Here is a 19,726-nt window from a genome sequence, read left to right as displayed (position 1 = left end):
GATACACATCTCTATTAAAACTGCTGTATGTATTCAATTCCTATTATGTACTACTGATGATGATCTATTGTTTGAAAAATTTATGAATGCAAAACATATACACAAGTACTTAAAGGAGCTGTGTTTGTGAAAGTAATAATTACCATAAATACCAGAGGCAAATATTCACCAGGGAAACTTTCTTTAATAGTAATGCCTAAAAGATTATCAAACTTATCACATTCTTGTAATGCTGCTCATTTACTGTACCCTTCAAGATTTACTTAACTTCATAGATGATTCACAAGTGAGGACCATTCATCTTAAAGCAAAGGCAGTCCCCAGATTACAGTGGGGGTTCCATTCCAGCAGCGTGCCATAAGTCAGGAAACGCCATGACTCGGGACATCAGTATTTACAGTGCCTTAATCCTAGTTACGCCACCTCAGGGAACCGACCCCTTAATACAGGGATAATAGTGAGAAAGAAGAAGAAGAATCCTAGTTACAGCGCCGTAACTTTGGAACATCAGCTGTTACCCTGAAGCAATTTTTTATGTATACAGGCAGTCCCCGGGTTACGATGGGTTTGGCTTACAACGTTCCGAGGTTAAGGTGCTTTTCAACTATATTCATCAGAAATTATTTCCAGGTTTATGACGCATGCTCCAGGGTTATGACACATGTTCCAGGGTTACGACGTCTACAACACTCACCTGGCACAAGAAATATGACACCAAAAATGTAAAATAATCAATATTTGAAGGTTTTTTTGATGAAAAATGCAATAAGAATGCATTTTACATAGTTTTCAATGCACCCAAAGCATTAAAAGTAAGGTTTTCTTAGTATTTTTTTATGATGTTCCGGCTTACGACGATTTTTTGGGTTACAACGCGTCTCAAGAACGGAACCCCTGTCATAACCCGGGGACTGCCTGTACTATATTTGATAAAACACCATAAGTATGTATAGAATGCTGTCAGTCAGAGCCGCCATAACCTGGGGACTAACTACTGCTCTGCACAACATACCCACTCAAAAAAGTCATACAGCATCATCTAAATGTCTACCTAACTGCTTTATCAACAGTTTACCAAGATGGCACCAAACCAATTTCCTGAAAAGACTAGCAATCAGAAATTCTGGTCCTCTGTTCGTACAGTCATAGGTCTCTGAAAGTGTTCTAAAAGCCAGCAAAACATAATTCCCAATCCCCATTACCTAATTTTATTACACAGACTCTAAATATGGAACTTCCTGAATATACAAAGAGAAAGATGAATATACCTTCTAAAGAACTGAAATTATTTTTTTGTTACATTCTTATATACTAACATATACCATAACAGTCCCTCCAAGCACATTAAGAATAAAGAAGAAAACATAGGATGATAACTACTCATTACAAAAAACCAATGCAACATTTTATATACGTAGTAAAAAATTCAATACTACAGCTGCTCTAAAGTATAAGAATATATACTGTAATTTCATATTTGAATCTCCTTGCTTAACCATATACACGGTACACTCTAGTCTTATTAGAAAATTTTATGATGCAGATATATTAACCATTAAAAATCAATAAACTATTAAAATAGGTTTAGCTCCACCAAATGACATTTTGCCTCTTAAGAGATTCTCTGTTTATCTACCATTTACATAATCAAGAATTACTTTTTCTTCAAACTCCTTTAAGCTTTGGTACTTATACTTATTAGTTTACCATCCTTAAGTTATAACAGACATCAAGCATGCACCCTTCAGAAAAAAACACACAATCACTGCAAGATGACTATGAAAATGTTCACTCCACTGTCAGGGCAATTTTTGAAAATAATCTTTGAAATTTATCTTGCATGAAATGAAAAAAGATGCCTTCCATATTACTGCACACATTCATAAACTTTTAAAAAGCTATACTTTGGAGAGAAAATTTTCCTTGGTTATCCAGAACAAAGAAACAAGTTACCACACAAAACCAAGCTCTCACCAGTGGCACAAGACAGCACTCCAAGATGTGCCCATGATAGCGTAACGATACAACTGCACAACATCATAACTTTTGACGCCGAAGCCATTCTGTCTTACCTACCAGAGATGTAATAAAAAAATTCCTCCTCAATAGCACACTACGAATCACATGAGGAAATTAATGTATGTATGTAGTGTATAAAACAAAACAAGGTAAGAAATACAGAAAATTAAAGCTACAATGTGATACTAGAATGCTTTCAACAACCTCTAAAAGGGTAACATACTTGCTATTACACTTTTAGTATCTACTATTAAAAAGACAAAAACAAAATCACCCAATCAACTTTATTCTTAAAAGTCAGTAACTATGACTCATGCCATTCATTACCTGTAAGACTAGAATCTTGATATTGTTTGAACTTTACCTACTCAAGACTAATAGCTAGTGACGCTTTGGAATATAAAAGAAAATGTATTATCAATAACAAATACTCCATTCATATGTAACATCCCTTAAAAATCGACATTAAGACTGACTTCATCATCTTCAATACATGGTAAATATACTATGTATGTGTACATGTTAACTAGTTTTACCTGGAGAGCCTGAAATGGGGCACAAGAACTGCAGTCAAAAGTAACTGTTTGGGATTACAATAAGTTTGTCATATCTAATCCAACATTAATTTTGCTGAAAAGGAAGGAACTTTAAAGACTAAACCTGACACACAAGTAATTGCAGAAGTGCAAAATACAATATTCAGTGTTCAATCTCAATAAAGGTGTTTTAATTAAATATCACTATAAATAACTTACTCAGTTAAAAGTCCATTCCCTCTCTATTTTTGTACCCAAATGTAAGCTTACACAACGAATCACTTATACTGGCCTGCCTTCAAAGCATAATCAAATTGGAACCTCCATTTCAACAGTGGAATAAGTTATTTCCCTACCCATGAAAATGTCATCACAAGAGGACTACCTACATCAATAACCCAGAAATTATTAAGACAGAGTCAAAGGCAAGTGTGAAGAAGAAAAAATAAAGAAAAAATAGAGGATCTGAAGAAATCTGCAAAGAATAGGAAAGGAGACATAAATAAGCAGAATTATGTACTAAACTTAATCACACAACAAATTTCTGAATTACATAAACACTTCATCCATCGAAAACTTACTTTAACCTATACGTATTAATGAAAATACAAGCCCTTATATTTGGCGTTAACAATACAGCATCTACATTAGTGGAAGAGAAGCACCAAATGCAATCAACATCAAAGATATAATATATGTGCTATGAGGGTATTTCTAAACATTAGGAATTATAATTTCTATGACATATCTTTCTGTGCTTTTAACTAGTCGAGCAGTGTGATATAATTAAATGGCAAAAAGCAAAGTGCAATTAACTAAACAAAACTTATAAAAAAACATTTGCAAATCAATCAATAATGCAGGCTCACAAAAGCAAGTTCCACCTAAGAGTAAATGAAATGCATTTGTCCTGTGGAGGTAGGCAGTCATAAAATTTGCTACTACTGTACAGTCCCTCTATGAGTACGTAATGATGAGCCACTTGACAATAGTATACTTCAACTTTGCATTCAGCAGAAAAAGTATTTTGATTTTTTTTTTTTTTTTGCAGGTAAACAATAATTTATTTGCTACTCTTTTGTGAAATTAGGAATAGGTTTGGTTTTCATTCAATAACAATGACCTTTCAACTTACATATCATGGATCTATTAAAAAATTATATTCATGGAGTTAAATTTGTGCCTGTATCTATTCCTAGTGAAACTTGAGGCACTGGTTATCTTTCTGAAGTGTCCAACTCATGTCCTCCTTCAAATGGGCTTTTTAAGAAACTATAGAATTTAAAAAATTATGATGTTTAGCTGAAAATATAGAATATTAATAATTATAATGTTAAGCCATTCAAAATATTATATGTTCATTTAATAAAATACGTTAAAAAAATTCCCACATTTCATTAAACCCTTCCTAACTACTATTCCAATGAAAAGTCTAAATAACTGAAAAAGAAAAAATTCTTCCTCACTGTACAGTTTCACAGAAAATGAAATAGTACACATCAATCTCATTGCCACCAAACTCACAGCCTCTATTAAGAAAGGTTGCAATAGACCATTTAAATTTAGTCATTTGACCACCTTTTAACTCAAGTTTCAGTCTTTATATCTCTTACCACAACTATCCCAACTCATGGAAAAAATATATCTAGATACTCATAGCTCCTGCCTGGCTAGGAGCTAGGCTAAGGTCCTTTCATTACTTAAGCAAACAGTAGAAAAGACTGGAAACATACTTTACTGGAGCCATTACAGGAATTATCATATATTGTACAGCTAAAAGCAATCATGTAGCAGAGTTCATACCAGAGCTGAACCATAGTGATGCTATGATGCTGCAGGGATATACAAATTTGCATCCCCAAGGGCAAACTTCAGCCTTCAAGTCATCAGGACTTAAACTGATACCTTGAGCCCTAACCATGACAAAATAAAAAAAAAGCTTGCGCCAAGATGGCTATTCAGCACCCTACTGAAATCATAACAATGAGGAAATAAAATTTTTCATAACTACACTTTTCATCAGACAGTCAAAATATACCTTTAGGATTCCTTCAAACTTTGGGACAACATGACTGGTCAACTTTATGTGAAACATTTCTATAATTTCCTACTTGTTTAGCTTTATTCAATGTTGACAGGACATTATACATCATCTTGTAAGGTAGTGTAAGTATGTGTCTACATCAGTCTCAGTAATAGTAATCAAGATAAAATATTTTCTTTTTCAACTAAACTCTGCTAAGCTATGACAAAATTTTGTCCCGTTACTTATTCAAAGCCAAATAAAACATCTTAAAATGAACATTGCTTTTGTGAACCTGCATAGATTTGACTAACAAATAAAAGGACACTTCTCTATTACAAATGAGAGCGGGGATCCACAGCATTGAGGTCTAACAAGAAAAACAGAAAACAGAAGTACGTCATTTCACAGTGTTAAAATAAACGTAACACTCTGGAAAATCTGAATTTACAATCCTCTAAAAATGTGGTAGAAGTGCAAATAATTATCAATTGTGATGTGCTTCTGACAGTGCTTCTACTAAACAGAAAGTGCAACTCTACCTCTTGAACTTTTCAAAACAATTCTACATGCAATCGTCCTTCATTAAAAATACAGTATATTCTGAAAAAAATACTTTTATATACTACACCTATGTCCCATTCTGGGAAAGCTAAATATCATGGGGTTACTTTAAACTTAACTGGGGCCCAAATGAGTGTTACACAAAAACAACCTCATATTCAATGTTAAGTGTAATACACTTGTAGAAACTACTGGGATGTTATAGTGTTGGAAGACCACCTAAAGTTATGGGCCCCCAAACATTCCTTTTCTAATTCAAAAGAATTCTACAATAAAGATATTTTGTGCATTACATATTCTTATCTAAAGAAGCAACTCTGCATGGAGGTAATGAAAAATCTATGTTTTTTTCAAAAATCCATACACAGTATAAGAGTATGAAGTATGATTATAAAAACTCAACTGTACTTGGTAAACTTTTTCACATACAGGTCCTAATTCGTTATCCCACTCACAGAATTAACTGCAACATGATGAAGTTAACCCTTTTAAATTCTAAATAGGTACATACAATGACATCATGCATCTATCATCCTTTGAGATAATGATAATGTCCAATGAATAAAAACTACCAATAATCATAGATATTTTGACATCAGACAGCACCTTTAAGTTACCCACCAAACTTGAATATCTATGAGCAGATAGTGCGTGCTGACAAAGACCAGAATAAATTTGGCAGAGAACACTACGTTCAAACCTCAATCTGTAACCAGGTTCTAAACACCAACTGGGTATGAGGCCTTTTAACACCTGGTATGGTCAGATGCCAGGAATTTCCAGTGCAAACCTACACCATTAAATCATAGTACAGTACTCCGTATAATATCATCCTTTTGTCCTACCAATCCCTAACTCAATATGGTAAACACTGGAATATTACAATACAGTACTTTAAAATGAAGCCAGCAAAGAGGTAGAGCAAAGATAATACAAATTAAGCTAATTAAAAAATGAAATAAAAATAAATATCATACGCATGGTAGAGGATATGAGGGAAGACACAGGTTCCCATGACGCCATAACGAGCAAGTGTTCCCGTGTCGTAAGGTTGTGGAGTGGAGCCTTTAGGAATCTAGAAAATACACACACTAATTAAAAATAGTAATTGAACCTACTCTTAGCAGTAGGGCTGGTAAATCAAAATCTTTTCCAACAAAATGAACTCATAGGCATCAAATCGGCTAAAAAGAGGTAAATATAACAAAAAACTTCAAAATACGGTACATAAATTCACACTAATACACAAAATTACTAAAAAGATAACTGCAAATGAACAGATCAAAGTAATAGCATTTTTGTGAAGTATCCAATCAAAAATCTTTAAACAAATAGATACTTAAGGCTAGAGAGAGAGAGCAAATCTAGTAAAACAAAATTTTGCTTTAAAAAATTTCAAGAAATATAATAGTACTGTATTAACTCACTTCACCTTTATTTTCAAGAAGAAAACACACTTTCTGATTTCCAACAGTGAATTAGGGGCATCTCTGTAAAGGTCCAAGCAAACCATAACAAACTACTATGATCACTTACCATACTGATTAACCACACTGAATAACCACACTGATTAATAGAAAATGAGGGGATTGATTCCTACTGAACCAATAGCAAAAACTGATGTTAGTCACTAACTGAGAGACCAAAGATTATGATAGCCATCATATTCATATTTCTCTAAATTAAGAATGAAATCAGAGGATAACTTACCATAACTCTATTGTTCATCGTTTGCTGGAAGAACTCAGCTCCAGTATACAGTGTTCCATAAACGACAACATTCCCTACAACAGGTCTCTTTGCCACAGAGGCTCGTAATGCCCTAAAAGCTTGCATCTTTCAGTTGTTGTCCTACAGATTTTCCTTTTCTCTTGACTAGTTATTTCTTGAGAGTTCAAAGCTGCCACACATTCATCTTGTCCTCTTCAACATGCCATGATAAAAATATTTGACTAGAAAAAGTTTCCTCTTTTGTACTATGTTGAGCAACTGTTATTTATTCCCTTGAAATCACTGGCACCTGGAAAATAAAATATAAATTTACCTTATGATAAAAATAATTTGTAACATATCAAAATGGAGAGCAACCAAAATGCCATAATCTAGGAAAAAATTCTTTGGTCTAAAAAATATAAGGCGGAAAGATGGTACGGCACAGAAAATCAACACAATCCCATTAGCATATCTTGAAATAAGAATACTACTATGTAAAACCTGAAATAATATTCAGGGTGCATGTCTACAGGCAGGGGTTATAAATTTTCAAATTAACAAACTGACAGATTAAAAGCACCTTACAAGAGTACAGTACTGTAATACAGTCGAAGCAGGACATCATGCCTCATGTTAGCTTAGGTTAGCATATAACCTTTTAACTGTCAATTTTGCATGCTTTGGCTTACATTACTGGGGTCTAAGGCTCCTTTACCCAGGTACTTGCTATTTTCATAATTAACGTTCAATTTATTTTTATACACCTTTGTCACTAAAGTGATGTAGCCAAACCTGTCACTAACATGACATGATCTGGCATGTCACTAGTGTGACATGGCCTACCCTTTCGCTAGTGTGACAAGACCTAGCCTGTCAGTAGGTGTTAGAAGGTCTCACCTGTCAATAAATGTGAAATGTCCTAACCTATTAAGTGACAGATGGCTTTATCAGAAATATATTCCTACAAGAACTGTTGCACGTGAGCCTACTATCCTACCACAAAAAGAAATGAATCAATAAAGTCAACACAGGTAATATCAAAACCAACATAATCACAAAACCCTAGTTATCCCATTTTGCTCAATGTAGGCTATCAGATAATACCAATATTATAATAAAGATAATTAGCTACTATACGCTTTTATAATTATATTTGAGCATCTGCATACATTGCCAACATAGGTAGTAGCTACCTAATTTTCACACGATAAAATTAATAAAATGGTGTGACAAGTGAGTAAAATTTATATCTCTCTCTCTATCTCTATCTGTAGGGAAAAATTTCTGATATTTCATCCTGGACTACCAAAGCACCTACTGGAGCATTTTATCAAAAGGAATCACCATAAATTAGCTTACTAGGGGGAAAAACCAGCGGCTACCAACCCTTATCACGGTTTTCAGGTCTTATTCACTCGATATTTAAATGGTGAAACACGAATACAATTACAACTCCAAGCATACCAATCAAAAGATTGAAGTTTCGTCAACATAATGTGATATATGGAAGCCCCATACGAACTAAAATAAGCATGTGACGCTCTTCGTAAAATATGTTTTCAAGGCAGTTTTGAAATCCAATATGGCGGCTACCGTGGGATGTAAAGGTTTTGATCAGTGACAAAAATCATCTTTCCCAGCCTTCCCAGCAATCATTTGAACAATGTTAGCATATGTATGTAATGTTTATTGATCTTACTCAAGATTGCAATTGTAATCAGCACAATAAAATAACATTTTGTTGCCTATATTACTGAAAGTATAAAACTTTTTATTCCCGGGGTCATGGTTTGAACTGAATTCATTCTACCTTGTAATCGGTGGTTTTTATCCTTACTGCCATCACAACTGAAACTCCACAGAGCTTATTTGATTGTTATTATACACATTTTGGTCTCAGTTCACTCCACATTGCACTTTAAACCAGTTGCTGTTCCTGGTTCCTAAGCGTGCGCGCCACAAACACAGTTACAAACAGCAGACGACGAAACTGCAAAGTTTTATTCCCTAAATTGTTTACTTTACTCGTTATTTAGTTCAAATTTACTTTGTTATTTAAAAATTTGTATCTAATTCATGTATATTATCCCTTTTTTGCAACCAAATTACCCCGAAAAATTACAGATATTTCTAAAGTAGATACAATCAAATATTTCTAACGTTTTCGTACATCTGGCTGCCGAAAACCATAGAGGAACGACTACGGATAAGTGAATTACGTATATACATATATTTTTTTTTTTTGCTTTTTAGTTTTTGCTAGCACCTTTTATTGATTTCAGTCTATATTAGTATTTTGAATTTCTTTAATAACCATATGCCAGAAATAAATGTAACCTTTAATGTTTGCATGCTAAGAATGGCAAAATCATCAATGCCACATTAGTGGAGGCTTCACACATACGCAGATTCATTGTTATAAACTGTTTCCATGAATTCTAGTTGTCATAGTAATCCAATAATGATAAAATTGCTTTAATATTTACGTATATATACTTCCAATACATAGCCTAATTTCACCAATTTCAACGTTTTGTGTGTAGTCTTATAACCAGTTTGGAGGGTCAACACATACCGAATGGCAACAGAGAGAGAGAGAGAGAGAAAGGAAGGCGAAGGAACGAAGAAGGAAAGGGGTGGCGGTGGAGGGGGGAGAGGGTAGGTGGAGCTTTATACGCGTGTTCGTATCCATTTCTGCATAATGGAGTTTTTGTCTCTTGGTACAAGGACAAGTGTCGTTATTCTTTACGATTAGTGATTCATGATACCCTTATAAATTACGGCACTGGGTGTAATGCACTATAGCAAAATCTCGTTCTGATACGAGTATTCGTTACAGAAATAGGTATTGCCCAAAAACGTGGTTGCACTGTCTCTGAAACCCATTGTAGGTATGCTGCTTAGTTGTCAATCAAGTTTTTGTAATCAAGTATTTTTTACAAGCTAGCTATTGAATAAATTTGTATTTTTCTCAATCAAAACATATGTCCCTCAATGGTAACTTTCCTCTTTTAACGACTTTCTGGTCATTGCAAATTCGGCCCCATAATTTCTTATGGTGCGAAAACAGAGGCACAGGGACCAAAAACGATTGCGTCACACTATGGCGATAATCCGGCAGTAAAACATCTTCATATATCCAAAAAGTAAATAATAAAGATATATATGCACATTACGATTATACCAATTACATGAAGAGCTGATAATCTGCCTGAATAACTGGTAAACTGTTCTGCAAGAAAGTTGAGTAAAGCAATTATTTACAATAGGTACGAAAGTCAAGATGTCGTGACGTCATAATACAGGACTTAAAAGAACGTTCTAATTCCAAAAAATAATTACTTAAATTTGAGTCAGAATCGAGTTACTTTTTCAATAACGAATATTTTCAAATTAATCATCATAAATATGTAAAATATTGATGTTACTATTTATTTAAAAAATTATCGAAGTGCACTCTTCATCGTCTTCTTCTACAAAACAGTTGTTTACTCGGTGAGGAAAAGTTTTCCGATTGTTGTGATGAAAGAGCCCCAGCTTCTGTGGGTACAAGTGGTGTGCGGATTTATCACAGGAAATGGTTAGTTTATTGACACAAGCGACTCCTTAAACATTGAGATGGCGTCAATCTTCTAAATACTTCGAGTTGTAAGTAAAAATGTTGAACGCAATTTTGGTGAGATTTGCACTCCGTTTGACACCGTTTCACTACCCTCTGTTTAAATCTTAAAATTTGGCCTTAATTTCTAACTTTGGAGAAAATACTTACTTCAAAAGGAGAGTAGAGGTCTTTAGCTCCGTTTCTCACCAACAAGAAGTCGCGACTGATGCCCATCTCCAATGTCAGGACGCGTTATAATGTACTTTTTTGGGGATTGTCCAAGCTGATCGTACATGGTCCACTCTGGACCCTACGGTTTTTTACCCTAGTACTAGCTACTACTAGCTACCTACCAATGCTTAAGTCTCATATTTTTAAACATCTGCAGAGAAGTCATGATTATCACCGAGCAGAATGAACGACTGAGCAAATTTGGCATAAATAACGTTGTAGTAAGTTCTAACATAGTCATTCTGCTCGTCTACAGTCTGCAAGATTTGAACGATTGATCAATACGAACTTGCGGCAATGCAGAACACCCTACACTACAACAATACAAGCCTTAATTATGGAGCCTTACCAGGCAAATGATATACCATAAAGCTCAGTATTGTCTAATTAGATAATGTTCAGCAAACAAAATTGTAGAACAGTACTCACATAGCTCCCTCGGTAGGTGAACATTACATTTTCGTGAAGGAGCTGTCATTCAATGCAGACGAAAACTACGGCATATTTACCGGCACCGTTCTCAACACCCAGATTTTTCTTTGTAGATAGGTTAAAATTCAAACGGTACTCGGATTATTTGAAATTTTACATACAAAATAATCTGTATATATCGATTTGCTTGTCAATAATTTAAATAGTAAATGCATCATTTACCAAAATTATCCCTATGTAAAATGCTCGCAATGAAGAGATCTAGCCCTGAGGGAGCCATTAAAATGACGTCAAATACATTTAAGTTGATTAACGGCTTTACGTGTTCACCGGCCAAATTACCCCTGCACTTTATACAGACTACATCCTTAGCCATTCAAATGGCGTCGTGTACATATGATTTCGGTAATGATATTTCATCATTCAACTTAACTACACGTTCACCGGCCAAATTAGTTCTGAATCTACCGGGCAAATTAGCTCTGAATCTACAGTATTGCATGCTTTACTACTCAAAAATGCCATGCCATTTTTCATAAGGTGTTTCAGCTGTCAAATTCGCAAATATATCACAGTAACATTGTAGGAAACATCCCTATACACCATTATCTAAAGTTCTGGTAGCATAATGAAAATGTCGGAAAGCTAAAACAAGCACTGAACCACTTACGTCTCCCTAATATATGAGAGCCAATTAATGCTGGACATTACACATCTTTGACATTATTTTAGAATGACTTTCGTTCCTGCACGATTAGATTCATTATGCAACCTACATATGTGAAAAGGAGGCAATAAAAAATACCAATTAAATGACAGTCGTCAGCGATGCTAAATATGTTTAGGGCTGTTGCCTTGTATAATAAGGCGCCCTATGAGGTAATGTTAGACTTGCGATAATCTTACGCTAAGTCGGTTGGTATTGCACTTCCATATTCAATGGAGTGTCTTGGGGTTTGTAGATCACTTACGAGGTCGGTATTATCTTCTTTGGTTATGACGACGATGTGTTAAACTCATGATGATTCGGTGATGAGGTGAGGTTCTAGTAGAAACCACGAAGTACAAAAATACTTATATTCTCTGAATTTATCAATGGTGAAGATCAAAGTAGATTGTACGAGTCTTCTAATGACGATAGCTTGATCGCTTCTGCCAATGATGATGGCCAATTCTATTCTCTCTACATGATAAAGCTTAGGTAAAGAGGTACAGGTCTTCTAATGACGATAGCTAACTCTATTCTGCTTCTACTACCATCTCGGTTACCAGTCATAAAGGAACAGACAGTAGCTCGAACATATGAACATATACATACAAAATGAGACACACTATAGATCACGTAGGCCGTTTGAATTATAGGTTGCGGTAGTTGTCTCAAGCAGGGAGCTTGAACTAATGTTTTCAAAACAAATGAATGACTACAGGTGACGGCATGTTATCTTAGCCTACTTTTATTGTATACGTCATCTTTAGCGTCTCTAGTCTGATCACACTCCTGCAAGCAATCTGGTTGACCTCTTTAGTTTTAGTCTTTTATATATGGACTAACATTCCATATTTTTATTATGTAATCATTACATATGTAGGTACAGGTCTATTTTCAGCAGTATACTCTCTCGGATACGTAATATTAATGAATATTTAAATCGACAATATATGTATACGTATATATATATATATATATAATATATATATATATATATATATATATATATATATATACATATATATTAACCTGCTTTATTTGACCATTCCCGTTATTCTTGTTTTATTAGACATGTTCGCCTTTCTTTTTATCCTTTTCATAATTGCTTAACATAATTAACTCAGACCTAGCTATTCAGAGTCAAAAAGCAATCATAAAAAAATCAAACGAATATGATTCAGTCTTATTTTTTATCGAATTCCTTGCATATCATCCTGTTTCATTTGGACACGTTGGAAAGCTGTGGGAGTCAAAACTGACGAATACATTAAGAAAGGCTTACTTTCATTAAAGCTTTCTTAGCTAAATAGAAATTAATTCAAATTAGTTTCACATGTACTACCATAAGAATATTTTAAGTAGCTGAAGGGATCAGAAATAAGGTAGGTGACGTTCTCGTTTAAGTCTATTTCATATATATATTTTTTTTTTCAAGAAAACCCTACTGCTTTAATCAAGGGTTGCTCTTTGACGGCTACAGGGTGTAACGCGAGTGTATGCACATATTTTGTGGAATGAAAGATAAAGTTTCTTTGAACAGAAAATATTTTATAAGCATGCATTTTAAGCCGTCCGTTTATCATTAGTGATGCTTTCACGCGATGGACTTCGTAGTGAGAAGTCGGATCGAGTCGTCTGAGATGTAGAAGAGAACAGAGGTGGCGTATAGTAGTGATGAAAGGATTAGGCCGATGTTAATAAAGTATCTCCCAATAAAATGTATTCTTTAGGTTTTGAAGAAAAAATGCATGCATCATTGAAACCGTTTCCTCCCTATCCGTGGTATTCACTGGCCACCGATGAAAAACAAAACAAAAAGAGTAAGCCTAACTGAATCTCTCATCCATCAAAGATAAGTTTGCTTATTCATTAGACTTATTCATTAGACAACTATCAAAGATTTCAAGTGTAGTTTTAAAAATCTCTTCCTCTCCATCTAAAGTAATCCTCAGACACCAGTCATAAGCGTAGAGCTAGTTATGATTCCTGGTTCAGCAATGTCGTGACGAGGCACTAGAATTCAAAGTTCACAAATGAATGTTGCTCAGCAACATTTACACTACTGTATTGTCTTGCTCTCTTGTGGTGCTTCGAGGTGTTCCACCTCTAGACCCATGTTCTAAATTTTGTCGTTCTTTAAACAATTTGATTCATCTATGTATGATTCTCTCCGGTTTATCAAGCTTTCTTGATATCTCTCCAACAGGAACTTGCACCGAATGCAGTGCAATAATTCTCTCGCTCATCGAGGGATGTTTCTTAGACCGATAAATGATATATTGACCTTATATTCCGTGCACATAACATCAAAAGCAATAGAGTGAGGTCGCCTGGTTCACACTGTTAGGATATCGTTTTTTTTTTTTTGTTTTTTTTTTTTTTTATTTGATAGCATTTTGTGAGATTCCAATGTTTTCTATAAAATTTAACAAATGGAATAGTTCCACTACTTTCAACTTAATAATGAAATGATAATTTAAGGACTATGTTTGTGGTATACTACTAGTGATAGGTGTCTCGTATCTATTTGGTAATGTATATCTATAGTTGTGAACTGTGATATGACGTTTTTTATCACTTCGTTTCGTTCACGTCAATTTTGCTATATGGAAAATAGTTTTACACAATAACATAACAATGTTCTAAAGATATCAGTGACTGTTTTTAACGTCATTACACATGATTTCTTCCATCTTTAAAAAGAAAAATAGATAAATAAGGCATGAATCGTGCGTCATGCAGGTGAACGAAAAATTATGAAACTCTGCCATCAGTTTTTTGGCCGACAGTACAAACATCAAAATGCATGGTAGTACTACCCAACATTAACTGGATTTTCGACCATATAGTAGGAGCTCCAGAAATACGTATCATTTTTTCCCCTCCACGGTTCACGAAATGACGTTAAATTGACCATTTCCTTTCAGTCTCCAAACTGGGGATGCCAGATGTCTAGAGCATCATGGGACACAAGTGCTACTGAGAAAGGCGTATTGAACAATCTTGAAGATCACACTATGAAGTGAATATAACTGAATATAGAATTAAGGCCAAAGGCCAAGCAAGCACTGGGACCAATGAGGTCACTCGACACAGACCCGCGGGAGTTTCAGTTAAAATATCAGTAGTATACATAGCTAGGATGGAATCTGGAGAGTAGTTCGGGGAACGTTAAAATATGTCTGTAAGAACTTTAAGAGAGTTCCCGAGTTTTACCGGATAAAAATGATCATTATTCGCAAAGCAAATAACGAAGCCATGTTGCAGCTATGACTATGTGAATGAGATTATTGAGATGGCAAAATTATCTGGTATCAACGGCACTGCGAGGGTCCAAAGATGAAGCCCCGTGGCCAGGTCTAGGGGTTCGAGTGAGCTCGATGCAGGCTGTAGCCCTCTCCCCGTGTAGTACCAAGACCAATTGGTAGTACCCTTTCAAAATTTGGAGAGGTCTAACATAACATTCCTTTTTCTTCTCTCTAGCTGTGACTACCAAGGGAAATGAAACTATTGGCATTACCGCAAATTTCGTAATGTTTTAAGTGTCTTTTCATAACATATCGGAATTTGCAGTTATTAATAGATTGGATATTAACAGACTAGACGTCGTAAAAACGTCAGTGAGCACCACCCATTACGTAAATTCCCAAGCATATGCAGTCGCTTCGCATTACTTCAGTAAGAAATTGCTTGCAAAAGCCCACACACACACACACACACACACACACACACACAAAGAGAGAGAGAGAGAGAGAGAGATTCTCATAGTCATTAGGTATTACAGTATACGAGACATCAGAGATCCATTTTTTTTAATGACCAATTTTCATGGACCTCTGTTGCTGCTACCCATTCTCTCTCTCTCTCTCTCTCTCTCTCTTCTTGCTCCTCTCTCTCTCTCTCTCTCTCTCTCTCTCTCTCTCTCTCTCTCTCTCTCTCTCTCTCTGTGTGTGTGTGTGTGTGTGTGTGTGTGTGTGTGTGTGTGAAAGGAATCGATACAGACTTGAAATTGTAAATAATCGGCTCAGAACCATCTTGCCAGTTTCTTAGGCCTATATATCTTAAAAACGCTGATAGTGCTCGACATATATCAAACATCTGTATGCACACACACGTATATATATATATATATATATATATATATATATATATATATATATATACACGAGAAGGAAGGCTGGAGATCTGTATACAAGATGAAACCCGGAATCAAGTGGAGGCACAAGAGCACATAGCGTCAGCTGAGCTATGTAGCGATGGCGAAAACAATGAGATATTATTAAGAAAAGTACTAAACTCCAAAAGGGTCCTCATCGATTCCCTGGTAACCGTCAACTCCTCTTTTTTCCCAGCAGCTCTCTCTCTCTCTCTCTCTCCGCAACACAGCGTTATCTATCCCTTCGACGTTTTTCTGGTATACTCACGACATACTTATCAATTCAACGATGTTGCAATCGCGCCCGAGTACGGTTTAAAAAAAAATCGTTAAATATAACTTATGACGGATCGAAGCAAATACACCCAGCCTATATATAGCTCAGCTTTAATAGGCAAGTTTATTGAATTCTTTGATGTTGGCGGTATTTTAGTTCACGCCCGCCGGTTACTGTAGTACTACTACGTCAAACGTATACATAGCATGTATATACGTCTGGTCATGAGATTGAAAAGCAAAGCTGTCCACGAGATCTCCATAACCGACGTTGATCTAAGTCATTTTTAAATGGGGTTTTCAGTCTTGTCCTAATAGCAGGGTATACTATACTACGGGTGGTTTTATCAAAATTTCGAATTATAGGTTTCATAATATCCAATTCGTCTTTTACAAATGATCTAAGAGAGAGAGAGAGAGAGAGAGGAGAGAGAGAGAGAGAGAGAGAGAGAGAGAGAGAGACTACATCAACACACTTCAACCCCAACTGCCTTCTTGTTCGGCGCTGATAATCAGAGACAATCAAGCTCAACAGTGAGGCCACTCTCCCACTCCACATCCTCAAATCTAGGCCATAGCGCTAGTATATAAACTTCTCTACTCTCAACATGTAGTACACGTAAACAAAACAAACAGACATACGCTTTCGTATATATAGTATATATATATATATATATATATATATATATATATATATATATATATATATAGAAAGTTACTCCTCTCGTGTTCCACACTGAGAACTTGAATCAACAAAACCTGCTACGCTCCAACACTGATTCACTCCCAAGCCGCTATAGTAGCTGTTTGAACCAAATCCACGATGTCCTTCAGGGCTACACTAGATTCACGGGGACTACTTTCTTATAAACAGAAGAGAACAGCAAAAAGAATGATGAATAAACAAGAATCCAAATTAACATAAATTTCACAGTTCAGATTATTATTTTTTTAAAATTGACAGAAGAGAGCCACATCCATGGATATACATTCTTGTTGAAATGGTTTTAAACTTAACGCAAATAAATTAGACAACTAGTTTAAAAAAAAAAAAAAAAAAAAAAAAAAATGCACACACGTGCAGTTTTAACTGACAGTTATAACTGTTCAGTTATAACTGACAGTTAAAACTGCACGTGTGTGGGTATCTCAGTTGCTCATCTTCGTCAGTTCAACAAAACTGTACAGTTAAACTGAGACAAATGCAATGTTCCATATTTTTAACTGAAAGGAGTAATGAACTGAGCGTGTGTGGGGGATTCGTAACTGTACAGTTCTCAATTTCTCATTTCTATCGGTGGTAGCGGTGAGTACAGTTTGTTGAGATAGCACGTAAACAAAGCGAAAGCAACTTTTGGTACAGTTCCAGTCATGTGCAAATAATTGAGAAAATCAATGGTTCTTCACTTAATTCCTTTAATAATTTAATATCAGAACATTGATTTTGCCTCAGTAACCACTTTTTGCACCACTGTTTACGCTTTTTAGTATCTAATTGTTTGTAGCATTACAAAGAATACATCGAGAGCACAAGATCGTACTTCTCGGAATCCATGGTAAAAACTGAGGGATTGAACTGTGTGTGTGTGTGCATTTCATTTTTAACTGACGTCAGTTTAAACTGTGGACAGTTTATAACTGCACAGTCATAACTGTCATTAAAACTGCACGTGTATGGCCGGCTTAACGAAAGTGACAGATAAGAAAGTCTGCTTTAATGCAAAGAAATAAGGGTACATTTGTTCTTATCGAATAGTGATTGTGACGCGATCAGGAAGATCAACAATGTGGTTGTTTCTGCCCGTGAAGTATGTGATCGAATTGCTTAGCTCTTATCATTTCTGCTATTAGTATCCTAATTATTTTGTTGTAATTTATTATTAATATATTATTTTATTAACGTTATATAACAACAGATTTTTTTCGAACTTAATCAGTGTAGTAAAGGATTTTTTATACCCTGAGTGTATGACCATCAAACCAAACTTACTACTGTTTCGGGTTAGCCGCTACACACTGGAACATTAGATGTATAATTTATGATTCATGAACACCAATTTTGCAAGAAATGTTTGTTGATTATTATTCATCTTTAATTTAAAAAGGTAATTATGATTAGACAGATATAAAAGGACAAATCGAATGACTAATTCCCACAACAATGGAGAGTAAATCATTTCAATAGTCCTAGTACACAGATTAACGGGTGAAATACAGACTTTTCTACTATTGTAAACAAAACCTGTTTAAATTCGAACTCGTACTACGAGGTGGTCGAAGTCCAAAACTCCTTAGTTCGGCCAAAGCCAGCTTATCTAGGAACAACAACAACAACAACAACCGAGAAACACAACATCTGATTGAAGAGTTTATGTTAACGGTGTGGAAAGTCAGACACTTTAGTCTCATTCAACAAGCTGAACTGAAACCCAATAAAGCAGAGAGAGAGAGAGAGAGAGAGAGAGAGAGAGAGAGAGAGAGAGAGAGAGAGAATTATTTCCGATGTTCGACCCTGTAATATTTAATGTATAATTCAATGTTTAACAAAAAAAAAAAAAAAAAAAAAAATACCGGCCTAGTGGCAAACACTTTTCTTGTAAGTAATACTATATATATATATATATATATATATATAGATATATATATATATTATATAAAATATATAGTAATATATATATATTATGTATATATAAAGAGAAGAGAAGAGAGAACGCGAGGCAGAGGAGAGAGAAAGACTACGATGAGAGGAGATGAAGAGAGAGTAGAGAGAGAGAGAGAGAGAGAGAGAGAGAGAGAGAGAGAGAGCTCAAATTTCGCAGATATTGAGAACCTTCGCTTACCTTATGTAATACCAAGGTCCTTTAAAAAGACCGAGAGTATATTTAGAGTATTTTTTGTAATACGAAAGCAACTGCGACATGCAGTGTTGTAACTGCACTGCAAGAATTTGCATGGCCACTGTACTACACGTACACGCTTTGAAAAAAATTAAACTTAGACCTAACATAGAAGAGAGTGAAACAGTTTAAGTTAATTATGGCACCAAAACTACATAGTTGTGCAATTATTACAATAAAAATTCGTAGAGGTATCGTAATGACTGGATTATTCAAAATTCCTTAGTCTTATAATCTGTAAATTTACTGTTTCGGCTTAAGACGGGATACCTTCGGCCTAACTAGTACGTCCGCGGTTACCTTTGCAATAGCTTGAAGAAAGATTAATAATATACGAAATTACTCACAATGTTTCGTCAATGAAAAGGCTTTCTAAGGGTAGATATATACCGCAGGTCGATCGCTACTGCTACTGAATACTAAGTCTAACCGAGACTTAGTCCACAACAACTGCTTTACAACTTACAAGGTGGTGCCATCTGACCCTGACGCGAGTTGCCAATTACGATTACAATTTCGCTGTATTTTATATATTTACGTCGTATCACGATCAATTCTATTAATATAAC

At 35.1% G+C, this 19,726-nt stretch overlaps 1 protein-coding gene across 2 annotated transcripts in view; it reads right to left on the bottom strand.

Annotated features, from left to right (window-relative positions):
* LOC135205109 (mpv17-like protein) overlaps window positions 1-19,644 on the bottom strand; it is a 30,424-nt gene extending 10,780 nt beyond the window's left edge. The window contains exons 1-3 of one of the 2 annotated variants that reach the window (XM_064235453.1): window positions 19,505-19,644; window positions 6,853-7,162; window positions 6,120-6,217 (exon numbers count right to left, since the gene is read on the bottom strand). In XM_064235453.1, the coding sequence (XP_064091523.1) occupies window positions 6,120-6,217; window positions 6,853-6,978 (224 nt within the window). In that variant the 5' untranslated portion in view covers window positions 6,979-7,162; window positions 19,505-19,644. Of the gene's footprint in view, window positions 1-6,119; window positions 6,218-6,852; window positions 7,163-11,116; window positions 11,224-19,504 lie in introns of those variants that run through there. The other variant, XM_064235462.1, reaches the window with a different exon arrangement.
* Between the last annotated feature and the right edge of the window lie 82 nt (window positions 19,645-19,726).

This window comes from Macrobrachium nipponense, chromosome 24 (genome assembly GCF_015104395.2).
Source record: "Macrobrachium nipponense isolate FS-2020 chromosome 24, ASM1510439v2, whole genome shotgun sequence".
NCBI classification, from domain to species: Eukaryota; Metazoa; Arthropoda; class Malacostraca; order Decapoda; family Palaemonidae; genus Macrobrachium; species Macrobrachium nipponense.
Note: the sequence above shows the minus strand (reverse complement) of the source record. Positions and strands in the feature narration are given on the sequence as shown.